At 35.5% G+C, this 14847-nt stretch overlaps 2 protein-coding genes across 3 annotated transcripts; both read left to right on the forward strand.

Moving 5' to 3' along the window:
- Positions 1-4260: 4260 nt before the first annotated feature.
- On the forward strand, positions 4261-5369 carry LOC110658827 (WEB family protein At3g51220). Its single transcript, XM_021816581.2, has 2 exons — positions 4261-4536; positions 4812-5369. Exons 1-2 carry the CDS (start codon positions 4393-4395, stop codon positions 5298-5300), a joined length of 633 nt encoding a protein of 210 aa, XP_021672273.2. The 5' UTR covers positions 4261-4392; the 3' UTR covers positions 5301-5369.
- Positions 5370-5875: 506 nt separating this feature from the next.
- Positions 5876-10468, forward strand: LOC110658841 (protein ANTHESIS POMOTING FACTOR 1). Of its 2 annotated transcripts, none has more exons than XM_021816598.2 (11): positions 5876-6146; positions 6241-6335; positions 6480-6580; positions 7193-7293; positions 7442-7508; positions 7608-7707; positions 7788-7901; positions 8013-8150; positions 8285-8369; positions 8734-8783; positions 9967-10468. In XM_021816598.2, the coding sequence occupies exons 1-11, from the start codon at positions 6140-6142 to the stop codon at positions 10108-10110; spliced, it is 1002 nt and encodes a 333-aa protein (XP_021672290.1). In that variant the 5' UTR covers positions 5876-6139; the 3' UTR covers positions 10111-10468. The 2 variants fall into 2 exon arrangements, with proteins under 2 accessions (XP_021672290.1, XP_021672291.1); XM_021816599.2 differs by having other exon boundaries at positions 6253-6335.
- Positions 10469-14847: the final 4379 nt, after the last annotated feature.

Genomic DNA, 14847 nt, shown 5'->3' on the forward strand with positions numbered 1-14847 from the left:
CTAAACTCTTCCACACCAGGTATGTGAAAATACACATTTTTGTTCCTGCAGTCTAAAGTGGCATAATGAGTTTCCAACCAATCTATTTTCAAAATTACATCGAAATCCATTACTGGTGGAGGAACTAAGTCTGTTGGGAGGATTCTTCTATCCACTACTACTGGGCTACCTGGAAAAACCATGTCTACATCTATATTGTCATTAAGTGGGGTAGCTATAGATAAAGGACATTATAAAGTTATAGGGTTCCTACCCAATCTCATGGCAAACACTAGGGAAACAAATGAGTGCGTAGCACCCGGATCTATTAAAACACGAGCCTCATAGGAACAAACTAGAAGAATACCTGCCACAACTGCATTGGAAGCCTGAGCATCTTGGTGGGTCAGGGTGAAAACCCGAGCTTGACCCTTACTCTGCTTTGTAGAACCCTGATATTGACTTCTACCTCCTGATCTGCCTCCAAATCCACGTCCTCCTTGTCTTTGGCCCTGTTGGCTACTGAATTGACTGTCTGCCATGTTGGAAACACCAGAATACAACTGACGAAGAACATTTGCAACAGAACCCTGTGATCCCATCTGTGGCTCGCTGAACACTGGACATTCTCTAGCAAAGTGACCCGGCTGGCCACACCTGAAACATACTCCTGAACCCATGATACAAGGTCCTGAATGTCCTCTTAAAAAACTGTGCGCAAGGTGCAAAGGAGGATCCTGAACTAGACCCAGAACTGTTGTATCTCGAACTATGACCACTGCTGGATCCATACTCTGGTCTAAATCCTCGATATTTGTGTCTAAAACCACTCTTCTTGTTCCTATTTCTTCCTCTGTAATGACTTTGGCTTCCGCTATCCGTAGTACTCATGTAGGGAACACCAAAAGAACCCTCTGCTCTATTTTTCTTTGCCCTTCCACTGTCATCTCCAGTATAACTAATCTCAACCTGTCGGGCTCGATCAACTACCACATCAAAAGACTGATCCGACATCATGGCCAGGTTTACATACCTCCTGTCCAGCCCCTTTAGGAACTTTTTTATCTTCATACTTTCTGTAGCCACTACTGTAGGGGCATATCTGCTCAGTTCCAGAAATTCTGTAGCATATTCATCTACAGACCTGCCATTCTGCCTTAAGGCCTCAAAAGTCCATTGCTTTTGATCTCTGAAACTTTCTGGCACAAACGTGTTGATAAATAGTTCCACAAACTGGGTCCATGACAAACCTTCCATCCGAGATAATATGTAGTCATTCATCCATTGTCTAGGCATAGGACCCATAACATGATGCACACACTTTATAAGTCTCCTATCAGTCAACTGCAACTCCATCCCTGCCTGTTTGCAGGAATTAAAAAATTGATAGGCATCCTCTGACACATCATAAGTACCAGGCACCAACTTCTTGAAATTAATTATTTGCTTATAAAGTTCCCCTCTTGATGCTGTGGACTGCTGCTGCTGGGGAGGGTGAATCATATACTGTGCCATCATATCGATGGTTCTCTGCAAACCAGCTAGAGTAGTTGCCATTGGGTCCATGGGACCCTGAGCCATAAAAGACTGATCCTGAACTGGTGGTGGATGCTCCTCTCCTCGAGCAACTCTAGGCCTCCTACCTCGCCTCCTCGGGGCAGGCGCCTCATCCTGTGCCGACACCTCGTCAGGCACATCTGGTTCTGGTGCAGTGGTAGCTCTCCTGCTTCTACGTATTTTCCTAAAATTTAGCAGCATTAGCCCACAAAATTCAAAACTGCATGTTATATAGCTCTATAGACTCATATCTATACACAATTATATGAAGCAGAAACTAGAAGCAAAGATGACAATGCAAGACGAATGTGGACCCTATATTCCGCATGTGACTCCTATTAGACTCTTTCCAATACTTTAGACAATTTTTCCCTATGAATCTGGAGCCTAAGCTCCGATACCACATTTGTCACGACCCAACCTATGGGCCGAACCAGCACTAGGACCTGAGCCAGCCTAAAGCCCCCAAGGCCCGTAGTAAGCCTAACTATTCATCAACTCAACTCTAAGGCCCATTTGGGCCCAATTTCAAGAATTCAATCGGACAGAGTCCAGCCATAAAATGGACCATTTAACGGGGAGTTTTTGACTCGCCCAACCTTTAAACACAATATATAATCATCTAGGAAGCTCAGCTCACCGTCCATAAAATCAAATGTCATGAAAATAAATGGAAGCTCGACTCCCTCATCCAATCCAAAATACATGCTTTTAATAAGTTTATAGGTCTAATATGACAATTATATTACAGACTCAATCAAATAAATATATCTAACACATGCGGAATTCTAGGAGTAAATAAAGATTATATAATATCATAACATGAACAGGCAACCTGCGAGGGATGGAAACAGGTTAAAACTCAAAAATAAACCTCCTCTATCTTGAAAAAAAAATGGTGAACAGGAGTGAGCGTTCGATTCAGAGAGTAAAATATCAATTTTAACCATAATCTCTATAGCTATCTAAAACTAATGCACCCTGTGGAGTGAAATGTAACATCGTCATAAATTTCATACAAATCACAACAAAAAGGCAATTTGGACCACTCACACACCCAATAATGTTAAACAATACATATACGGGAGCTGATCCCCTATACAGCCCTCTTAATCTAACCTCTGCTAGCGAAAATCTCAAGCTGGACTTTCGCTTAATAAACCAAATACGAGGTTCCAGCGAAGAACTCAAGCCGTGTCTACCCCGAAGGACCGGGTCCTAGCGAATATCTCAAGCCGTGTCTACCCGTTCTGTCCATATCCAACATCATACCACACGCACGCCAATGCACACACACTGCTCCAAAATACCACAAACAACAGCCATGACACTTTAACAGTTGTGAATGCAACATAAAACGTGCCTAGAGTTTAACTACATAGATACATATTTATAAGTGATGCATGGGCATGCTTGAACATATAATAAAATCGAAATTATAATTAAAATTAATATTTTACTCACAGACTCAACATAAGTCACTGTGGCGGCTGGGCGGAGGAGGAAGGCTGTCCCGGCTCATCTGACAATTTTATTACAATTATTTAATACGTTTGTCTCAATACAAATTAAAAAAAATACCAAATATGTCCTAAATTGTGCCGAAAATTCGGCAGAGTCTCCCCTATACCTGGGACTTACCCAACCTGCAAAAGGGCTTAAAATGCACTTTTATATTCACAAACCATACACCCATAACTTAATCACATCACTTATCTTTTTTTTCCCTACGCCAACTCGCCAAGCATACATCGGTTAGCGTGATTTACGCTGAATCAGGTGACTGCCTGCCCTGACGCAAAAGAGGTGAGGAGATTCATGAGAGCACAGGGAGTAAATAAATGCTACTGATTTAGCCAGGTTTCAATAGGTAAATTATACTTCGTTTCCAATTTAGTTGTACTGTCAAGTTGATGACACTAGCCCCCAACCCAGTAATATAATTAGTTCCTAGCAAACACAAGATCACATATTATGGGTAAAAAAAGGGAGAGTGATTTGTACGTGTAGTAGCAGACAAAGTAAATCGAGATGTTCAGTTGAATCTTTTTATTTTTAACTGCCAATGTTTATCTTTGATTTTCACTTTTATTGGGAAGCCCAGCTCCTAATCCAGCAACCCAAAGGATTGAAGTAAAACTATATTTCCAAAAACCATAACGAAGATAACCCAACTCTAACCAGACAAGCTCAAGAAAAAAGCCTCGTTGTGAGCTAAGTCCCATCCCCATCTCCAACTGAACAAAACCAACCATGATCCAAATTGGAGACCTAGATTTTAAAATTGTGAAAGGTGATCGGTTTATTTTAGGTAAAAAACCAAAAAAAAAAAAATGTAAGAATCATGTATTTTATGAATTCATTTTGAATAATTAAATATATGTATTTTGTGAATGGCGGTATTCGCCCGTCATTTGCTTGTGTTAATCTTACGATTGTATGGAAGGTATAGAAAATGGAATGTATTCACTTGGGACTGTGAGTCCACTTGTGAGTGGTAAGGAGGTGCGTCTAAATCAAGAAGTGGTGAGTTTGGCACTAAAGCTTACATATATATCATCAACATCAAGAACTCAAGATGGATAGTCCAACCAACCACCATCCCTTGTCAACTTCAAATAACGACATTCCAGTGAAGTGGACGCGAAGAAACAAAATAAAATTAAAAAGCCCCATGATTTTATCTACTTAAACTTCCTTTAAGTAAGCACCAATCACCACACATTACTAAACTAACGACTCCCTCTCTCTCTCTCTCTCTCTCTCTCTCTCTCTTTTCAGCTTGTATTAAAAGGAAATCCATATGATCTGTGCCACCACTCGCATTAGTTCTTGGGTCGACTACTGCTGCTAAGCATGGACAGAGAAGAGGGCAAATTGGTGGTCATGGGACGGGCAGAGATCGATACACGACCTCCTTTCCAGTCTGTTAAAGAAGCAGTCATGTTGTTCGGAGAAAAAGTTTTAGTTGGAGAGATTTATGCCAACAAGCTCAAAGAGGTTTGCTTCTTTTACTATAATTCATACTTGTATTAGCTGCAATCATTTTCAGAGTTCAATGGCGTCCAGTTCGGTCTTGAGTCTTCCAGGATTTTGAGATCATCAATGAGCCTTGATATTGAACTTTTAATTCAAGTGTTTTCTTGACAATTATAGCTGCTTCATATAAATGAGAATGAGTGTTTAATAGTGATGTTATGATGATGAAAGTGTCTGGTTAACTAAAAGCTTCTATCTGATATTTTTATATATATAAATGCATATTTTCTTGTTAGATGCGAGCAAATGAAAGTGGGCATTCCAAGTCCAGAATGGGGGCTTTAGCAGCTGAGCTTGAGGAAAAGAAACTAAGCCTCCAAAAAGCAAGAGAAGAGACTGAATTAATGGTCAACTGCATAAGATCTCTTGGAGAAGAACTAGAACAAACAAAGAGAGAGCTGCAATGGCTGAAGGCAAGGGAAATGCTTAAGAAGCAACCTGTTATTATTGATGATTCTGAGATTGAAGACCTCAAGTTCATTGAAAATGCAACCAAAGTGGAGATGAAGAACCAAATTGATGATGAAGCTGAGTTTGGAAAGAAGAGATATGTGAAATTTGCTAGCCCTCCTTCATTGACTAAGGTCATTGTTACCAAAGAGGAAATGCTTAAGAGACCTCCTTCAACTAAAAAGACCATGAAGAAAAGGTCCCTAGTCCCTATTTTAGGGTGGTTATTTTCAAGAAACAAGGGAAACCAAGAGGGTGAATCTCCTACAAGTTGAGGTTATCACTGGCCAGCTTAAAAAAATGCAAATTACCGTACAGGGGAATTATCAAGAGCACACTAAAAAAAAAAAAAAAAGAAGTCCCTTTCCCTTGCATAGATAGCACTACAAGAAAATTCTTTTGGATGCCCTTCGCTTTCCCTTTCGTATGGTTTGGGTGAAAAAATAAGAAGCTTTCAAACCTCAAAGTTGTGAAATGAGCTTGGGCCTGTAACAGGCTTCTTTGAAATTATGGGAATCTCTTGTTGTATTGGGTCCAAAAAGAATCCAAGTTCAATGTTTCATGTTTGATGTTTCTACCTAGAATTTTATATAGACAATAGGGAGTTTTCCGTGGACTTTCAATATCCATGAAAACTCTGACCAGGTTGATATTTCACATAGAGAAAGGGATATTTTTAGTTAATAAAATTAATTTTTAGAGATTAATTAATAAAATTTTAAAATATAAAAACTTATTTAATATTAATTATAATCTCTACTAATTGGTAATTAATATTTATTTTTATTAATTACTCTATATTAATTAATATAATTATAAAATAAACTCTACTAAAAAGTTTACCATTAGTTTTTTATTTTTTTTTTCTCCGTTATTACGCTGGGCGCCTGGGTCAGGCCAGCGTTGTGAACCCAGAAACAGCGGCCTACCAAGCCCTCTCCTCGGCCCGTTCCTTAGCTCCACTGTCCGTCTCCGGCGAGCACCCACGGCGATTATAAACATTAAAAGCCGTCGGAATTCTCTAGCACTTGTCAAAATCATTCACTCGACAGTTCCCTTTGTGCGTGAAATTTTCACCTTCATCTATCATATCATCAGTTGAAACTTTTGAAAGATGGTTGGTACGTATGCAATTTCTTCTTCATCTCTGAATTTAGTCCTAAACCTTTCATTTTTCGCTTAAGCCCTTGACTAAATTTTGTATTTGCAACAAAGGGACGCAACCAGAAAGAGGAGAAGAGAAAGTATCGTTGGAGCTCACTGAAGAGATTCTCCAAAGCATGGAAATTGGCATGGTTTTCAGGGATTATGTAATTTCCAATTTTTTCCCTTCGAAACTCTACATTTCAATTCATTCCTAAATTTCAAAACCCTAATTCGAATTCTTTTTTTTTTTAATCTTAATTTCATTTTTTATATAATTAAAAATTTTCTTTTTTGATTACTGTATCCAGAATGGTAGAATCAGTTCCATGGATTTTCACAAGACGTCAAGTTATCTAGTGACTGCCAGTGACGATGAATCAATCCGCCTTTATGATGTTGCCAGTGCAACGTAAGCGTCATGTTTCTTTGCTTCATGTATATAGTTTGGATTACTGGCTTCTGTGTTGATTGCTTATTGGTGCAACGGTACAAGTCTTAGATGTACAGCCCTGGTTCTTGTTTGACAACATCCACTTCAGTGAGATACATGATGTTTGTGTTTGGGAATAGCCACTTTAGTGAGATACAAGTGTAAGCTTAAATACTCCTTCCAGAACGGGCTTAACTGGGGCCATGTTCAAGCAGTAGGCTTCTTTAGTGAGATGCATGATGTTTGTGTTATACATGATTAGGCAATCTCTTAATACTGGCTGAAAAAGTATTTGCTCTGCTTCCCTGTCTTTGGCTTTTTTCAGGTTCAAGGTTCAACATTTTTGCCTATGCTTACCACTGTGTTTGCATAATTATATCCTTATTATTTTTGTGCTTCATTTATATGCGATGATGTTCAGCCGCAGAGCTGTTTAATCCTTCTATCAGCTGGGAAGTAGTGATGTTGCTGCCTGAGAGAAGTTATATCTCGTATCCATATAAACTGGCTTATTTGACTTCTATACTTTATTGCAATTGCTGAGTTATGTTCTAATTTGTTGCCATGCTGAGACATCTTTTCCATTCTCAGATGTTTAAAGACCATCAATAGCAAAAAGTATGGGGTTGATCTTGTCTGCTTTACTTCTCACCCTACAACTGTTATATACTCCTCAAAAAATGGATGGGATGGTATGTTTTATCAGAATGATCTTTGCATTATAGTATTATAGTTAGGACTTAAGATAATTTTTTTAATCTGTTAAAAATAGATAATTCAATTGTGCATGCATCATCATACTGCATTTAGATAATTTATTTATATAGTTCATTGTTTCAGAATCCCTGCGACTTCTCTCTTTGAATGATAACAAGTACTTGCGGTATTTTAAAGGTCATCATGACAGGTTTTGTTTCTAGCCTGACCTTCATTTCCACTTTGATGTGATTGCTCTCATTGTTCTTGTTTATGTCATTAAAGTGACATTTCATGAATTTATTTAAAGGGTTGTCTCACTGAGCTTGTGCTCTCGTAAAGAATGCTTTATCTCTGGATCCCTAGACCGAACTGTTCTGCTTTGGGATCAACGGGCTGAAAAGTGTCAGGTTGATATTTTGACATACACCTCAGAAAACTAGCTTTCCCTCATCATCTTCTCAATTTTAATCTATCATCTATCTTCTAGGGTCTTCTACGTGTGCAAGGAAGGCCTGCTACAGCATATGATGATCAAGGGCTAGTTTTTGCAATTGCCTTTGGTGGATACATAAGAATGTTTGACTCTCGCAAGTATGAAAAGGTAAGAATTTAGATCTAAGGAAGTATGGAGGGTTAAATACTACGGAAGTTGTTTCATCCCTTCTCAACTATTTGGCATGTACTTAAGTGGTTGAAAAACAAATCCATTTAGGGGCCTTTTGACATCTTTTCTGTTGGGGGAGATCTATCCAATGCAAATGCTGTAAAGTTTAGCAATGATGGGAGACTAATGCTCTTGACAACTATGGATGGGCATATTCATGTCCTTGATTCATTTCGTGGAACACTTGTGAGTCCAGCACTTAAACTTTCACCTAAATCTTCCTTTTCTAATTTTAATTCATTGAAGATTTTAGATTGGCTATTTGAGAATGCTCCAGGGAGTTCCTTTGACATGCTTCTATGTTCTCTTTTTTGTATTAGTTATCCACATATAATGTGAAGCCAGTTTCAATGAATTCTACATTAGAGGCATCTTTTAGCCCTGAGGGAATGTTTGTAGTATCAGGTATTGCACCTGTCATCAGTTCTTTTGGAGGACAATAATTTGAATCTTTTTGGCTGATTTTTGTCCCCTTAATTTGGTTGGTGCCTTTAAATATGCTTGTTGAAATAATGATGCATGGAATTGGACCTAAATTGCACTGTTTCTTGGGTTTCCTTAATCATTTGTGGCTTGGAATGAAGAGGACCTCTTAGAGAATATAGACTATGTTTCGTTGTGAACCCTGGCATAATATAAGTGTTCAATGGGACAATTCCAACAAATGAATTGGCATTTCACTTACTATGAAGCCCAAATTTATTTTGGTTTTACAGAATCTTACCTGTTGTGACTCCTAATAACTTTATTGTTTCTGATATCTTGACAGGTTCAGGTGATGGTCGTGTCCATGCTTGGAGTGTAAGGAGTGGGAAAGAAGTATGATAAACCACTTTCTCATGCATCTTAATTGTATCTCTCTTTACACCATCATAATTCCTGTTTCATAGTTAACTAATACATAGCATCCCTTAAATTGTTAACAGTATATAGGTAACATATTGTTTGGGGGAATATGCTCTTGACATCGCCAGCCCATTCAAAAGGCCCTGAAATTTTCAAGCTATTGCTATTGGGTCCTTCAACTGAATTTATTTTATTAAGCCTCGGAATTAAGTCTGCTGTTATTGGATATTAATTTAACTTTTAGAAATATATTATTGCTTGAATACCAAAACTTTTTGAGTTTTGGAACTCTGCGATACCAATTGCTGATGCCTGTGTATAAAAAACAATTTTGTTAGATTATAAATATTTTATTCCTATGACCTAGTGTTCTGAGACTTTATCACCTTAGGTTGGATCCTGGTCCTTCTTAAGATACGATTGGCTATTGTGCCCTTTCAATTTGCATGTATCTGGGCAATAATTTATTTCTCACTGTTAAGTTATTATTCAACAATACCAAATTGAATTTTGTAGGGGCTCAATAAAAAACATTTTCATTTGGACGACATAATAGCAAATGCTTGAAAAGTTTAGGGGCTTTTTCGCCTTTGACATCTTATTTTAAAGAATAGACGGTCATAAAATGCATGATTGGAAATATTGGAAATGTTGATTACAATCAAGGATTAAATAGATTACAGATGCTTTTGTTTAATGTGATTTATTTTGGATTTTAACTTGAAATTTCTTAAGAAGCTCAGTGGGGTAAGGCAATTGTTTTGAAAGAAGCTGACCTAAATGAATTTAGTTGTGTCATCTTGAAACAAGCACCGGTGGCATTTGGCTGTGTACGGTTCAGGGGGAAGAGCACAAGCGTGGAACAGGATTGCCATTGTTTTATTTCTGGTTTTTGTGTCAAAACCTATACACCAGATGTGTCTCAACCCCTTCTAGTACTACCAATATAAGTTAGATGTAATTTCATTTGCCTTCTAGGCAAACTAACTGGTCAGTGCCATTGATATTCTATATGAGAATGGGGCAGCTTTGATTTGCACCTGAAGATAATAAATGTGTATAACTCTCATCAGTCTTGTTTTATTATTATTATTATTATTATTATTTGTACCTTGCTTGTTAGTATATGGGGTAACGTGTTTTCTACACTATACAGGTCGCAAGTTGGATGACTTATGAAACTGAGCCTCATGTGATAAAATGGGCCCCTGGGAGTCTTATGTTTGCAACTGGGTCTTCTGAACTATCATTTTGGATTCCAGACTTGTCTAAATTGGCAGCTTATGTTGGAAGGAAGTAGAATTTCATCTTTAATACCCCTGCATAAATTTCAAGCATCAAGTGATCATGAGGTTCCTATTTTAACAATGAACATGTTGGTGGACTTTGGAGTCACTGCCAACTATTCTTCATATTCTCTCTTGCCTCTTTTAAAGTAGAGTCATTATCCACCCAACTGACAGGCAGCTACGCTTTATGTAGAATTTACATATTAACCTAAGGATTTGTAGGTTAAGATTGTAGATGATCCAGTTATGTCCTGAGGAATTATGTCAAATTTCAGGTATTCGAACGTTACTTTTGACCATCTCTTGATCATATAGTTTTACAAGATTGTCAATATTTTGAGGATGGCCATTCAAAAGTATTTTAATGTCTTTTCTGTGTATGATATTACATCTTCTACGACTTTTGATTATCATCTGGTGCTCTGGTCTATAGGCATACTGATCCCTAATGTCAAGGATTCATTCTGTTCATGAAAGTTCTTAGTAATGTTTCTTTTTGCCCTGAAGCTCACTTGCATGTTATTTGTAGCATTATCAAACTCAGCATTTGTCAATATGAGTTGCCATTCTTTATTTACATTAATATAGAGCTTAGTGCATGGAGTATGTCGGCTATTTTAGCCATGCAAGGTTGCTTCAGAAACTTGGCTCTAACTCTTATCTATAAATGTCCAGTCTCCCCTTGGGGTTATGTCACAGCTGCCATGGACTCGACTGCCAAATCACGACATGGGGACTCAATGAAATTAAATTGTTTTATGTAATAATATGTGGGAATAATGTATTTCGCTTAATTTCCTGGTGGTTGAGTTGAGGCCTTTGTGCTGTTAGATAATCAAAAACTTGGAAGTTTCTGCTTTTTGCTTGGCCTTTGAAGTTGTGGTCATGGAAACAGCAAGAAAAGTTTGCCTTAAACCTTGATAACCTAATGTCATTATGTTTTGTTCTGGTTGGCTTCATAATTTCCTGGATTTTTTGCACAGTATATGCATATAATTGAATGCAAGTTCCTATCTTTCGTGCAATAATGTAGGGAAACATTTGAGCGAATACTTTATTAGAACTAGCAAGTATTGGTGAAATAGGTTTCTAAACCACACAAGCAGCTAATAAATGCAAAAGCTCAGATGATATGAGGAGCTTCCAAATACAAGGAAGAGGAGATGTGAAAGTTGATTTAGGATATATGCAACCTTTATAGTTAAACAAAAGTTCAGTCTTGTTCTTATTTTGCCTATTCAAAGGGTTATGAAATGGTTATTTCTCACTTACATAAAAAAAATGTTATGTACAAAAATAAGGAATAGCTATTTCATTAAATAAATATAAAAATTTAGATGATATAATTAAACAGTATAATTAAACAGTATTATATAACGAAAATTAATAATGGCTATTGTTTGCGGAATGTGTTGTTATCTTGATATTCTGTAAACTACAGTTAAATTTGAACATGCTTGTCATTTCTTCACCCATTTCTCCAAAGGCTTTCACCAGCAGTTGAAAAGCTAAAATCTTGAAAAGTATTTGGAGTTAAAATGAAAGGAGATGAAAGTGGGCATTCACTCATTGTCTAGTATATATAAGGCAATTAATGTACAACAAACATGCGTATTACAATGGCAGAAGTTTGAAAATAGCAGTTAGTGATGAAAATAGCAAGAAAACAAACTAAGATGGAGCCCTTAGAACCCTTTTCATGAAATTGGCTGAAAATCATGATCCCATGTCATGCCTCACATTACTGGTATAGGACATTACGTACTTGAAGCCTCAAAAAGCTTTGAAGATCTTGTTGGATCCACAACTAAATCTCTGTACAGTCCATCAACCATGAACACAAGTATTGTCTATAGTTTCCTCTTTCTTCTTTGTCTTTCAAAAGCTAAATGCCCTAAATGACATTAGGGTCACCCCCATTGCCATAAAGTGTGAAAACTTTGTCAAACCAAATAAAGGAATGCAACCATTATCCAAAAATCTTGTCGATGGAGACTTTTCCCATTATATTAATCTATTCATTAATGTGGCCCTCCTAACAGGCTCCAGAAAATTTGAGGACACAAATAAATAGAAATAGGTATTGCTTGTTGAATATCTCTGTGATTACATCATCTTATCTCATCTTTGCCGTCCAAATTTGATGGCTTTTTTTGATTATTTCTTTAAGAGATCATTTTGTTGTTGAACAGACCATCCCATAACACCCTATGACTAATCATCTTCAGAATACTTTTTAATTTATTCTTGCTTATATAGTTTTTAATTATAAGGGACATATATAATTAAACATATTATATAATATATAAAAAGTGGTTTAACATATTTATAAATAAAATTATTAAAAAAAATAAAAATAATATTATATTGTAATATTGTCTATATCTAATATAATATAATAATTATAATTTAATATAATTTCAATTTAAATATAAATTTTTAATTTGATCCGAATCCGAAGAATATGCACGGTACTTCTAATTTCCACATTTACATGCACGTGATTAAAGGGAGGCCACACCATTTTATCAAGAAGACTCCAGGTTTTTTTTTTTAATTGGCTAACACGAAATACATATACTATTGCTTGGAAGCCAATTTAGCCATGTAGGCAAATATATATTAAATCTGAAGGGAGTTTTGCAGTGTGTGAATTTGTTTAATTTACAGAATGGCATGAAATAAGGCACAAATATTGAATATTTATTTCTAGATTTGATTTAAACTTAAATATCTAATACCATTTTACTTTTTTGTTCAAATTTCAAATATGCAAAATGATCATACATGTAGAATAAATATTTTTTAAAAAATTAATACAATATAAAATTCAAGATACATAAAAATAAAGAATAACTTTTCTATCATCATGAATAGTTATGCCCTATTTTTCACCATATATATGAACAAAACAATTCGAGTTCAAAAGAATGGTTAGCTAGAAACATTTCCACTTATGCCTTACTTGGTTGGGGTAATTTGTCTAAGAAAGTTGAGGTTCTCAATAAGTATAAAAATTAAATTTGTTCAATTGTCATATTATTTCTAATTTTTCAGTTAATGTCATTTTTAAAAGATTATTACCTGTGATCAATATACATGCACCTTATTATATAGAAAATAAGTTTTTATTTGTTTTAACTTAATCCGAGTAATTGAAAGTTCCCGAACATAAATTATCTCACTTCCTACTTTATTCTTCCTCAAATATTATATTTATATTTGAAGTAAGAATATTTATATCATTTTCATTATTACTTTTCATTACTACACTTTTATCTTTTGAAATTTTAACATACAAATCATACACTACTTTTAAACTGTATTTCTTGAAAAGTAAGTTCTTTAAGAGTGAACTTTCCGAGAGTATACTTATTTTAACCAAACGAAACCCTAGAAAAAGGATTTTGTGGGGCAACTTTCCCAGTTGCTTATCCATTAAGTTTTCAGAGGACGATCTCTACCCTCTTCATAAAATTAAACGATCTGAATAATTCAGAAAAAAAGAAAGAAATAAAAGCCTCTTACTATTTTATTTTACATTAAATTGAAGAAGGGCTCAAACTCCAAAAGATAAAAGTAGAAAAACTCAAGGGTACTGGTGATGGAGAAACCCGCAAAATACGCGGGAAGGAAGGAGTAGGTCCTTTTGTAGCGTAGAAATTTGGGTACGTGGAAAATGATAGATAGGGTAATGATTTGTGGAATTTTTAGGGTTAATTTGTAGAAAAGAGTTGGATTGGGTATGGTATAGACTATAGTAGGGTAAACAGTATACCTTAAAACTGTGAAAGTAATAATAGTCTGCATGGCCTAGCCGTCTCTCAGTCATGATCATGATATTGATATGTTCACTGTGCATATGCTTTTGCCTTCAATTTTCTTTTCATTTTCCCTCTATTCTCGTCCCATATTGTAAATATATATATATATATATATGCTTTCAATTGAATAATTATTTCTCAATTATTTACACTTTTCTTTTAGAATTGAGATTGGTTTTAATTCATGGCCGGGATCTGATCGAACATTGGAAATCAACTATCATTTATGATTTCAAACTTTCAACACTGTAAAATGTAATCTCTTTATTGGTAACAGCAACGGGATGGCATTTGGAAAGAATAGAAAATATTATTTAGTTGTAATTCTATTAAGAGATTTAATTAACTCATTAGATTTCAAGTCTAATCTCTTTACTCCTATATCAATATAAAATGAATGTGATAGAGCTTCTACAGAATGAAGATTCTTCAATTTGGAATTGCGCTCACTGGTACTTAATTTTGTAGTAAAGTGAATTCATTTTATAACAGCTATCTACTAAGCCCATGCAATTATCAATTTTTTACATAAGAAAAAAAAAATGTTATGATTGCTCCCTTTGCTGATCTTAACGTATTTTTGCCGACGATTATTCATAGCTTATTAATCTTAATTTTTTTTATATATAATTTCATTAAATTGATGCAAAATTCCTTATTACTATATTTTTATATAAATAAATTTAAAATACATTATTTATAAAAAAATTATTATTATTATTATCATAATTTAAAAAGTTCATTAACAAAATATTTGAACTAATCATTTGGCAAAAAGCATGTTCCATAGACATTTTTCATTATTCGATTATATGATGCTATGAGTTAAGCGATGAAAAGCACAAGATAAATTTAGAAGCGTGTGAGTCCACAACTCAGCTTTTTTTTTTTAAAAAAAAAATTAAGTAGACACTAATGAGTTCT

This window comes from Hevea brasiliensis, chromosome 9 (genome assembly GCF_030052815.1).
Source record: "Hevea brasiliensis isolate MT/VB/25A 57/8 chromosome 9, ASM3005281v1, whole genome shotgun sequence".
NCBI lineage: Eukaryota > Viridiplantae > Streptophyta > Magnoliopsida > Malpighiales > Euphorbiaceae > Hevea > Hevea brasiliensis.

What these genes read in the sequence shown, in the direction of transcription:
- LOC110658841 (XM_021816598.2), top strand. An exon ending in GGGAATGTTTGTAGTATCAG is followed by an intron (nt 8,370 to 8,733) that starts GTATTGCACCTG and finishes ATATCTTGACAG; the next exon opens with GTTCAGGTGATGGTCGTGTC. An exon ending in GTGTAAGGAGTGGGAAAGAA is followed by an intron (nt 8,784 to 9,966) that starts GTATGATAAACC and finishes TACACTATACAG; the next exon opens with GTCGCAAGTTGGATGACTTA.
- LOC110658827 (XM_021816581.2), top strand. Translation starts at nt 4,393, where the DNA reads ATGGACAGAGAAGAGGGCAAATTGGTGGTCATGGGACGGGCAGAGATC. An exon ending in ATGCCAACAAGCTCAAAGAG is followed by an intron (nt 4,537 to 4,811) that starts GTTTGCTTCTTT and finishes TTTTCTTGTTAG; the next exon opens with ATGCGAGCAAATGAAAGTGG.